This window comes from Fukomys damarensis, unplaced genomic scaffold, assembly GCF_012274545.1.
Source record: "Fukomys damarensis isolate Sample0158 unplaced genomic scaffold, DMR_v1.0_HiC HiC_scaffold_23, whole genome shotgun sequence".
NCBI lineage: Eukaryota > Metazoa > Chordata > Mammalia > Rodentia > Bathyergidae > Fukomys > Fukomys damarensis.
In genome coordinates this window covers 61,680,171-61,692,206 of record NW_022900935.1, presented here as the reverse complement: position 1 = coordinate 61,692,206, position 12,036 = coordinate 61,680,171, and the positions used below count along the sequence as shown (strand labels likewise).

Sequence of the window (12,036 nt, the reverse complement as noted above, 5' to 3'; positions counted from 1 at the left end):
CTGTAGTTTTTTGGTGTGTGTGTGTGTGTGTGTGTGTGTGTGTGTGTGTGTGTGTGTGTCAGGGTCTCAATGCTTTTCAGGCTGGCCTTGAACTCACTGTGTAGCCCAGGCTGGCCTCATGGCAATCCTCCTGCCTCAGCCTCCTGGGCTAATTTCAGTTTTTAAAAAGTCATCCTTTCTACAATTACACAATTCAAAACAGTAAGGGGATAATCAAAATGAGGCTTGATAAAAGAATTAGTTTCAATTTTTCTCAGTTCTTACAATGTTTACTTTCATATTTTAAAACAAATTTTAAAATATTTATACCAATATTTCACCAAAAATAAGTCGCGACCAAAAAATAAGCCCTACCATGGTTTTCAGGCTGTTGGTAATGTAAGCCCTACTCTAAAATAAGCCCTGATCAGGATCAACAGCCAGAGGGACACATTTAGTGTGTCTACTGCCACACACTGAGTTGTCCAGTAAAACACCACGTGCATCAGTTCACAAACCGCACTGGTTCCACGATGCTGGAAAAGATGCCCACCATGTTTGTCACCTGATGCAGAGAGCACAAACAAAAACAAAATTCTGCCAAATGCATGTTTGCAAACCAAATCATTTGCAAACAAAAGCATTCGTGAACCGAGACATCACTCTATAAATTAAACATGTAGGATGAGGGACATTAACAATGCAAGCAAATGGTACTCTGTTACAATTAAGTGTTTGCAAATACCCAGGCGTACCGCCTATGTGAGTGAGCACTGTAGATGAACTGGAGACCGACTGCCAAAGGACCACTCGGGGCTCAGACACCGCGCACGAATACTGTGTGTACTCAACCACCCACAGATGCGGCTGTGTCTCAGATGAGTCTTCACACTGTGTGCTGTAACGGACACGCTCAATGCACTCTGTGAAATGAGCACTCTCTGCATTTTAGTGCAAGTTTTCATCACTTTGTATTAGATCATCATTCTTAACTAGCTGTCATCATTTCTGTTGCCATTCCTGTCTCATAAGTCTTCAATCAACACTTGATTTAATAGAATCTGTGAAGCCTAGTGCGCAAGAGGTCATGATGTGGGCAAAGAATTCATGGGACACAGAGCATGGTGGCACACATTTATAAACCCAATACTCGGGAGGCTGAAGCAGGAGGATTGCTGCAAGGTCCAGGCCAGCCTGTCCTAGTGAATTCCAGACAGCCTGAACTACACAGTGGGACCTTGTCTCAAAAAGAATTCATGGGATGAAATCAATGACAGCTGTGTTGCCAATGCATTATAGCAGACAAGAAGAGAGCTCTAGTGCTGGACACGAGAGGCTGGGGTCAGTGGTTCTGCAGGAAATGGAGCTGTCAAAATTTCAGGCCAGAATCTGGGATTTGGAGTTATGAAGATGTTTCAGAAGAAAGTGACATGACTGTATTTGAAAATTGTAGACTTTTGTATATGAATCAACGTAGAATAAGACAACGCCAGCAAATAAGCCCTTATTGTGTCTTTCGGAGCAAAAATTAGTATGAGACCCCCAGTCTTATTTTTAGGGAAATATGATATACACTTACCCTTCAACTGCATTGAGGGTCTCTGAAAGGAGAAGCTTCCATGAACATGACCAGTGCTGTCACCCCCGACAGAGCACCCCTTCACAGGCAGAAGGCAGCACTGAGCGGGACCTACCATCTGCAGCACCCGCTACGGTCTGCATCTTCAATGCCCTTACTGTAAAATCAAGGCCCCACCTCCAACACCACCATCCCCAAGCATGAGGATCACACGTCAGTGATTGTCATCAGGAGCACAAGAGCAGGGCTGGGGGCCTGCACTGCCCTAAGCCCGGGAAGAGAACTTGTGTCCCTCCCTGGCCACTCCTCTGCCCCTGTGGGACAGGGACGAGGCTACCCCACCCTGACACTACAGAATGCGTTCCTGGCTGTGCCCACCGAACATGGGAAAATGCGCTTGGTCTTCTCCAGGACCTTTCCGTGCTTGTCTTCATTGATGCTTAACAAAATTGCACAGACCCACAGCTCCACAGTCGCAAACGTGGGAGCCTAATCCGCTGGCCTCCTAAGTGCTGCTGCTCAGGTCACAGTCCCCAGGTGGGTGAGCCTGACGGAGGAGCCAGTCTGCTCTCGGGGGGTGGGTTCGCAGAATTCTCCACTGAGCCAGCTCCAGCTCTATGTTCTCAAATAGAGACCCAGCCAAGATCTCAATTAAATTACCAGAAATGCTTCAGTGTCCTCACACACTCCACCGCAGGGACGGAGGAGGAAGTCAGCTGGTGGAGGTCACAATGCTATTCGAGGGAGTATTTCTTGGGTCACAAGTAGAGACTGTGTTCTCTGAACAAAACCAGGAAGCTTTCAGTTTTTATTGTATGCACTAAATGAAGGGAGGGACTTGGAATCGGATAAAAATACCTCCCTATTCCCAGTGCTCCAAGGGACATGGACCGGGCCCTCCCGGGTTCCTTGGACAGCTCCAGCAGCTGTTTCTGAGAACAGGAACCTGCAGGCCCCTGGGGCTGCTCGGATGTTCTGGTGTGGCACTGGACAGCCCAGCACCAAGAGACCAGGACCCACAGGCGAGGAGAGCAGCTGCTGAACGTAAGAGTACAGGCAGAACCATCTAGCAGTACGTTTCTGCACCTCACAGGCACAGAAATCAATCTGTTCCTAAATGAGAAGTCACAGGAGCATGAGCTACCACCCTCCCACAATCCAAAGCCCCTGGGAGACAGGTTTGGGAAGAAAATATCCTAAATATGTCACTTGAGAAAGTAGCTGCTGACCGCAACCAGCCCGGCTTTTCCTGAGATCCAGGATGTGGGTTTGGTTCCCTGACTCAGGAAGTGGGAGCGGTCGGCATCAGGACCCTGTGCACAGCCCTGGGACACTTGCTCCCCACATCAACCCAGTTCCTGAAGAACTCAGTCCCAATCCAGGCCAGAATCACCAACTACTCCCTCCTCACCGAGCCATCAGTGCACATAGCTCTCTGCACTAAAGACACAAGGCCAGCAGACCCCACTGTCAAAAGCTAAGGGTTTGGGCTGGGGATTTAGCTCAGTGGTTCCGCCACCTGCCTTACTAGCTCAAGGTCCTGAGTTCGATACCCAGTACCAAAAAGCTAAGGGTTCATGTCTCTCCCACAAGCCCGGCTCCAAGGCCTCCTTCCTGCAGGAGGGAAACTTCAGAACAAATCCCGTCACGCTGCTGGCCTCCCAGCACTGCCGCTGTCACCTCCTCTTGCCCATCCATCACGGAGCCCTTCCCAGGGACCCTGACCCCACCCCATCAGTGACAAGAGTCCCAGCCCGCAGGAGGCAGGTCCAGGGGACAAAGCGGCCACTACTTCCTCATCCATCCAGAGGTTTTGCGGGCCGTGATTCCCAAGCACTGAAGGCAAACCTTGGAGCAGTCAGTGCAAGTGCTCTCAAGGACGGCCCGCGGCAGGGCTTCTCCATCCCTCACTGCACAGGAGATGGCACTTTCAGGGGAGGCATTACTAGAAAGGTCCCAAGGTTGGGGCCCAGAGCACTGTCCAGGTCTCACAGGCACAGGGACTGGGCTTCACTTCAGAAGTCCATCGAAACTGACGAGCCTGAGACGGCCTACATGCCTTCTTAGTAACTTTGCAGAATATAAAATCCTGCTACTGCCACAGCCTGGCCCTTATGGTTGGTCCTACTTCTTAAAAGAGGTTACCCCCAGTGCTATATACACCTTCCGAGTAGAAAACAGCCTCTCCCAGCAAGGGAGAGGACCACCTGGAAAGTCCCTCGGACATGGGGCACAAGCTGCAGCAGCCCAGGGCTGGGTCTTCCAAGGCCCTGCATGCCTGTCAGCCACCATGCAGATTAGGGGACTCAGGGTCTCTCGCTCTGCTCTGCTCTGCATCTCACCTGCTGGCGGCAGGAGACACTTCTCAGGGAGCCGGGTGACAAGGGCAAGGCTGAGTGCCAGCTGCACCCCACACACCCCAGGGATCCCACCACCTCAACCAACCTGGTGGAGCTGCTGCTGCAGGGCTCGGCTCTCCGTCACAATAGCAATCTGGGCCTCCAGGTCCCGGTGAACTGACCTGTACCCAAAATTAGGAGAGCCAATCAGCGTGAGACAGGGCAGGCTGCTCCCCGCCAGGTACAGCCAGAGGCCTGCAGGGAAAAGGAAATGTGCGACAGGAAATGAGCATAGCATCTGCCAAGGTCCGTGCCACGTGCTGCTTCAACGTAAGAGAAGAGCAGCCAACCAGGCTCACTGGGTGTGAGGTGGCCGGACAAGCTAAGCCGTCACTCTGCACCCTCTCCACGCCCCACCTGACCTGTGTCCCGAGCAGGGACCTTGGTGATGCCGTCCCCAGGGCCTGCTGCCCAGAGGGCAGGGCCCACACTGGACGGAGGCTGCCCTCTCCTGAGAGCACCGGAGGAAGTGGCCGTGAGGACAGCAATGCTCTGCCTACGCTAGCAGCTCAGGGCGCTCCGCGGGGCGATGCAGATGCTCAGCAGGACAGGTCCGCGTGCCGGTGAGCTGCCTGCCCTTTCGACTTCTCCCTGACCCAGCTGCCCACTGCAGGCTGGCAGGACCCCGACACACTGCTGCCAAAAGGCTGTGGAAGCGACAGTTCTGCCCGTACTGGCAGGGGGGCTCAGGGGCTTCCAGACTAGACCAGGTGAAGTTCACCTAAGGCCCACAGAGGAGAGGCCTGGGTCCCTGTGAGCTTTGGTCCCATTCAGAGAAATACGAGGAAATGCTAGGGGCTGTCATGGTCAGGAGAAACGCAGGGCACCAGGCTGCTGTTTCTGACATACGGTGGGACTCTTCTGTGACAGAGGTCACGGGCTCCCTTGGAAGCCTAGTGTCACCGGTCACCAGGCAGGTCCTCTGCTCTCCCCCAGTCACAGCTCAGCCCCCAGGAGAGCCTCTGCTAACCTCCCAAGGACTTCCTCCTCCAGGAGCATGAACTTAGGTCTGGCCCCTGCACTTCCCTCTGCGCTGCGCCCTCACTGGCCCCGAGAACGACAACGCTCACCCCAGGAAACGCAGCCCAGCGCCAGTGAGACTGGGACTCGTGGGTGCCTGCGCCTCCCATGACCTCCCACCAGCATGACCCTTGGAGAGCCCGCAGACACGTGATCACCATGGGCACATTGACAGCGCGCAACGCACACCAAGCCCCTAAAATAGACCGTTTCCTAATTCTCACTCGGAGCAGGCACATTTCCAAGAACATCTTGGGTAAGAGGTGACGAGGCCCTGCCGCCTGTTCCTGTAATGGCCTCATCCCCTCCCTACACAGGGCCATATCAAAGCCACTTGATTGCCATGTGCCCAGATTATGCAGGCGATTCAACAGCCCTGAGCGGGAGGGGCGAGAGGGGCGGGAGAGGGGAGGAGATCAGGAATTGAGATGTGTTACGCATGCCTACCAACTCCACACAAGGGATGTAAACATTATGTACCGCAAACATGTACCGAAAAAAGGGAAGGTGATCAAAAGATTGGTGGAGGGGGGAAGGGAGGGAAGACAGGAAAAAGGAATTGAGATGTATTTTGTACATGCACCAACTCCATATAAGGAACTTCAACATTATGCACCTCACAGAGGTACTAATAGACAAAGTCCAAAAAATACATCATAACAGAAAAGAGGTCCCCTCTGCCTGGCCCTGGCAGCTCACCAGAAGAAGGGTCCTTCTTCCCAAGGGCCCTCATGTGCACCTCTTCCAGAGTGTGGGGCTGGGAGAGAGGAGAGTGAGGCTCCGGTCGCACAAAGATGAGAGCTTCTTCCCACCAGCCGCCGCGGTCCCAGCTCTTCACCAGACTCCAGCCCCCGAGCAATACCAGGGCTGGCGAGTACGGCTGCCAGTCAGCTCACCTGTGCCCGCTCAGAGAGACTCAGGAGTGGGGCAAAGGGGGAGGCCTGCCACCCACAAGGAGGACGAGGTGAAGCTGACCTGCATCCTGTCACCAAGGCTCCTAGACCAGACTACATTACCAACTCCACACCAGGAGTTCGGAGTACCCAGCCCCAAACCAGCTTTTTATTTGCAAAATCTGCTGAAACACCAGTTGGCCCTCACAAGGCACCCTGGAGTCACCACCCAAGGCAGGTGGCCCTTCCAGCCCACTGGGCAATTATCACATGCACATCTTCTTCTCAGCCTCTGTCGTTACCAGTTACCAACCCGAGGCTGGCTGGACATCTGTGTGTGCACACTTCACGTATAGAAGGACTAAGATAACGCAGCACCTTCCCCAAATCCAACCCTAGTCCCTTCGAGGTGCTACCCCCACACACACAGCAGAAAGGCGGGACAGATTCCTTTTCTCCCCTCTCTTCCCTGCCTCCAGCTCAACTTCTTTCCTCCGGGCCTGCCTGGCCTGCCTTCGGCTGAGTGCCTCTTCTGAGATGCGCCAATTGTGAACCTGCTGACCTGCTGGGCGAGGCCCGAGATCATTCCATCAGTTTCCCCCAGTCTTATTTACAGGGTTATCTTTCTCCATCAAAAAGAAAATGAAGCAGGGCAGGGCATGGTGTGCATGCCTGTAATCCCAGCACTCCAGGGACTGGGACAAAAGGATCAGGAATTCGAGGCTGGCTGGGACAATACAGTGAGACCCTGTCTCAAAAGCATAAATAACCCCACCCCAGCAAAAGAAAGAGGAAGGGAGGGGGAGGGGAGGACAGAACGGCACCCGCTGGTGAACCCGCAGACAGCGTGATGAGGTGCTGTGGAGGAAGGGTGCTGCCAGTGCTAGAGGGCAACCGGCGCCACATCGCCACATGCTGGGTCCCACACCCCCAGGGCCCTGCGAGGCCAGGGCTGCTGGAAACAAGACTTCCTCAGAGGTCTCCAACCCAGGTTTAGCCATCCATCTGTGCCTGAGGACAGCTGGGAAGCCTCCAACTGGAGGGAGGGGAGGGGGAGGAATCATCGAGCCCTTTAGGGTGTCTGGTCTGGGAGCTAAACCCAGGGCTTCACACACGCTGGGTGAGTGCTCTATCACTGAAGCCAAGAAACCCTTCGCAGTTGGGTCTCTCTCCCTGGCTCCACCTAGAGCAGAGGCTGTCTGGGTGCTGCCAGGCTGTGTACACACAGGAGCGCTCTCGGGGCTGTAAACCAGCTATGGAGCCTACTTCCTCACAACCAGGCCTGACCTTTGGGCCAGACAAGGTCTCCATCGCTCCGGGAAGCAGCAGAACAGCAGCACCAATGACAACCCGGAGGGAGGGACCTGGGGACTGGCTGCAGCCGTGCGTACAGGCTGAGCAGGAACAGCAAGGCCAAGGCAGCTGCTTAGCACAAACCCAGCACAGACTGTGGAGTGTGCATGAGGTGTATGTATGTGCGTGTGTGCACGCAGCTCTAGGCTTCCTCTTCAGGAAGGACATCTGCCTCTGCCCGTCTTCATTCACCTGGTCCTTCAGAGGCACAAACTAACCTGAAAGCCTCTTGACTTCCTGGAAAAGGCTCCCCAAGTTCCTTTGCTTCTGTGTGTGCGCATGTGAGACAGGGTCTTTCTATACAGCCCAGGCTAGCCTTGATCTCTCATATCCTGCCTCGGCCTCTAGAGTGCCAGGATTACAGGCGTGTGCCATCACAGTAAGTGTAAAAAAGTAGTGTTCTAAAGCCAGAGCTCACAGGCATTTCAGGTGTGGGCCTTCTCTGAGGATTCCTCCCAGAAAAACACAAATCTATGCACAGCTCCTGGGGGCCCCCCAAACCCGGGAGGATTCTGCAGGAATTTCAAAGCATTTGCAGACCCTCTGAGATCAAGGACAGAGCACATTGGTCCTACCCTCCCTGATGAGCACCTGACAGTCCTGACATGAAAACAGCTCTGAGAGCCTCCGAGAAGCCTGGCAGCTGGCGTGTGCTCCAGCCCAAGGTGACAATACGCACTGGCACAGCCCCGACCCGGAGGACACCTGCAGGGTTCCAAGGAGCGCCGCCCCTCGAGGTCTGGGCCAGCAGGGCGGGGCTGCCCGGCTCTCACCATCAGTTCACCTTCGGGCACGATGCCCGCCTGCCTGTCGGGAAGACAGTAAAAGTAGTGACACGCTCACAATCATGAACAGATTCTCCTACTGGCAGGAGCCAGAAATCCCTTCAGGCCCACGCCCCTGCTCCACCCCTAGCCACACAGACAGGGTATTGTTAATCCAGACCAATTTCATCCAGCAGAAACTGAGTCAAAATGCTGAACTGGTTTTTCCGATTCTCCCCGTAAAATGCCTGCTCCGGGGCAGAATCCATGTCCCCATCATGGACCCTGCACCCCCCAGGGCACAGCACAGGCAGTCCCCACCTGACAGCTGCTGGCTGCAGGACAGGGCTGCCAATGGCTGGCCTGTGTCTTGCTCCCAGCGAGAGCGGCAACGAGGGGGTGAGCACCACCCAGGCCTCAGTCTCCGTGAGGCAGAGCTGAGAGCTGCTCATACCACACACTCTGGCCCTCAAGGGAGTTCTCGGCTGGGCGTGCACATGGCTGGCTGACAGGCTCATCGCCCACTGCTCACCTGCAGCAGGACCAGGCTGGGAGGGGAACCAGTGGTGCTCATTCATACCAGCATGCTGCACTAGCACTATCTCCAGTAGAGTCCCAGTCCTGTCCCAGCTCCCAGAACCTGCAGGGCAAGGAGCAAGGCCAAGCAACAGGAAACTGGCAAGCCGTGAGTCAGGGAGCAGCCAGCAGCCCTCTACTGCTGTGGACTCCTGCAGTCCTCTCCCCACCAGCTGCGCTGGAGGACTCCCTCCCTCACTCCCTTCAGAGCCAAGGAGGTGCCCTAAAGGCCTCCAGCTGTCCCACTTACTGACCTTGAACTTATGATCCTCCAGCTTTAGCCTCCCAAGTACCCAGAATTATAGGTATACTCTACCACGCCAAGCCACACTCTCTGGTTTGTTTTGAGGTTTTCTTTCAGTGCTGAGAATCAAACCCAGAGCCCCACACATGCAAGGCAAGCATTCTACCACTAAGCTACACGCCCAATTCCTCACACTCTGATTTTTTTTTTTTTTTTTTTTAAACAGGGTCTCACTATGTAGCTTAGGCTGACTTTGAACTCACTGTGCAACCCAGGCTGGTCTTGAACTTGCACTGATTCTCCTGCTCCAGCCTGTTGGGTGCTAGAAAAATAGGCATGCGCCACTACAGCAGCCTGTGATTTCTGAATGTGGATCTCCTTGAGGCAGCAATAGGCAAAACAATGCTTCCTTCTGAGGCTGGGCAGTGGGGGGGGGCACAACTCTACCAGTCGAGGGCTCTGAGGAGAAACCAACCACCCCTGCTCTGGTGCTCCATGTGGCTGTTAGGCCAGCCAGCAGAGTAGTGGGGCAAGTGCACTTCGGACCCTCAATATATTTTCAACCCACATTACCTTCTACCTACAACGCATTCATCAGGGCATACCCCATGGCCAGAGGCTGCACCGAGGGATCTAGACTTCCCAGTGCCCAGACACTGACCATTCACTCCGCACTCAAGGCCCAAACCTCTCTCCCAGCTGAGAGTGGCCAGTCATCTTACAGAAGCCACGTGTGTCGAACTCCAGGCTTCCTGACAACCCAGTGCCACCCCATCTCACAGGAAGGAAACAGAACCAGATCTCTCCACTTCTGCCAGGCCCTAGACTGCACATCTGGCAACCTCCACACCAAATGATGCTTATGCAGGGTCTCTGGACTTGAGGCATATTTTGCATACGTTCAAATAAAAACTAAATAGATAACCCATAGTAGAAAAGTCTGCAGGGCCTAAGACACCTGTGGTTCTTGGAAACGGTACAATTAAAGCTGATATCTGATAAGAGATCAGTAAATGAGGTAAATCTCTACTGTGGCTGCTGAACTGAATAAACACTGCTTCAGCAAATGGCTGTCACACAGGATCTTCCCTTCAAAGCATCCGTGAAACGCCAGCTATTCCCAGCAATGTCTGCTAACACAGCACGCTGAAGAGTCAGCCCCAGCATTCAGCCTTTCCTGACTTCCGCTGTACTCAAGCCCACCATACGGTCATTACCCACGCAAATGCTGCCTCTCCCCAACACTGCCTCCCGGGCACGGGACCAACCAATCTTTCTTGCAGCAAAGCAACCCAGCAAAACCAACACACAGTCCCCCATCCTCCTGCGGCCTGACTCCCAGTGAATGGTATGCGGACAAACTGGATCGGCCAGCACACAGGGATCTGGAATCTAGTGTCCTAGCACATTCTCCTCTGCCCAAGGGCTTCATCAATTTAGCAGTCCCAGATGGCAGGGCCCCACCCACTCCAGTGCGGGCAGGAGGGAGGGAACAAGCGGCAGGAGTCCTTGGTACGGGAAAAGGCGAGGCACACGGGAAGAGCCAGTTGGGTGTCTCTCCTCAACAGCTTCTGGGGAGTCACACGTCTGTCAGCCAGTTTCAGGGAAAGACCGGCAGCACAGCTACAAAGGCAAGGCCAGGAGCTTGCCGACCTGCAGGGTGAGCTGGGGCCCAAGAGGAAGAACGCGGGCCCGCACCTCTGCACGGCTCCAAGGCTTCCTGGAGAGCTCCAAACTCTTCCCCACACCCACTGCTGTCATTCCCAGAAGTAATGAAGCCGACCTGAAAATAATTTCTCCACATACCCCAGCAGGCCTGCCTCCCTCCAACAACACCCGTCCGCCAGCCCGGCTCAGCCCAGGCCATGCGAGATGAGAAAACAGTGCAAGCATGACCCGCTGGACAGGCCAGCAGCTGCGCCGCCCTGGGCTGCAGTGGGCTTCCGGCACGGCAGGCATCGGAATCTCCCGGAGTGGGTGTGCTTTGAGACAGGATCTCCCTACACAGCCCAGGCTGTCCTTGAACTTGTGATCTTCTGGCCTGGTGTCCCAAGGGCAGGGATTACAGGTTTGCATCACCACGCCTGGCTTCCTGAGGTTTTTTTTTTGAACACCAGGATAGGGGCCGGGGACGTAACTCAGAGGTAGAGTATTTGTTTAGTATGAATTAGGTCTTGGGTTTGATCCCCAGCCAAAACAAATTTTTTTAAATAATCTGTTTGCTGAACTCATAGCTCAGAAGTATGGCACTTGCTTCATCCACAAGCCCTGAGTTCAATCCCTCGTTCAAACACTGGGTTCAATAAATAAATAAAAAGGCAGGCATGGCGGCACACCCCTATAATCTCAGCACTCTGCAAAGCTCAGGATGGAGGATCACAAGTTCAAACCCAGCCTGGACAACTTAGCAACTTAGTGAGACCCCATCTCAAAAATAAACAAACAGGGCCGGGGATTTAGCTCAGTGATGCCATCGTCTGCCTCCCAAGCACAAGGTCCAGAGTTTGATCCCTGGTACCAAAAATAGAAAAATAAATAAACAATCCCCAGTACCAAAAATAAAGTAAAACATAAAATGTGAAATAAAATCAGGTTGAACCAGGAGTGGTAGGTAGCACATGCTTACTTCCCATAATCAAGGTCCTTAGAAGGCTGAGGTAGGAATCTGAGGTCAATCTGGGCGACTCAGAACTATCTCAAAATGTTTAACTATTTGAATGAAAGGCCAGGGACACAGCGGAACAGTAGAGCACTGACACAACATGCACAAGGCCTGCCCGTGGTGGTAACCCTATGGCATGAGTACTCAGCCAGCTGCTTATTACCACTGAAAGCTCTAAAAAGTTCATCATCATGGCACCTAGGCTCAATTCCCAGTACAGGAAATAAATTAATAAACTAATTAATTAAGCTACCAATGCAGCTGGGTGTGATGTTCCACTGGGGAGGCTGAGGCAGGAGGATTGTGACTTCAAGCCGGCCTAGGCTACACAGCAGGTTCCAGACAAGCATGGACTACAAAGACCCTGTCTCAAAAAAATAATGAGCTAGGTGTGGTGGCGCATGCCTATAATCCCAGCACTTGAGAGGCCGAGGCAGGAGGATCACTGTGAGTTCAAGGCCAGCCTGAACTCATACATAGTGAGACCTTGTCTCAAAAAAGAAATTAATTAATTAAATGAAATAATAATAGGTTAAATTTAAAATTCACAGAGCTAAATTTAGGTGT

At 53.5% G+C, this 12,036-nt stretch overlaps 1 protein-coding gene across 1 annotated transcript in view; it reads right to left on the bottom strand.

The window, feature by feature from the left end:
- Pgs1 (phosphatidylglycerophosphate synthase 1) overlaps positions 1–12,036 on the bottom strand; it is a 49,921-nt gene that overhangs the window by 5,597 nt on the left and 32,288 nt on the right. Inside the window, exon 12 of the mRNA XM_010618732.2 lies at positions 4,004–4,152. Coding sequence (XP_010617034.1) covers positions 4,004–4,152 — 149 coding nt within the window. The remainder of the gene's footprint in view (positions 1–4,003; positions 4,153–12,036) is intronic.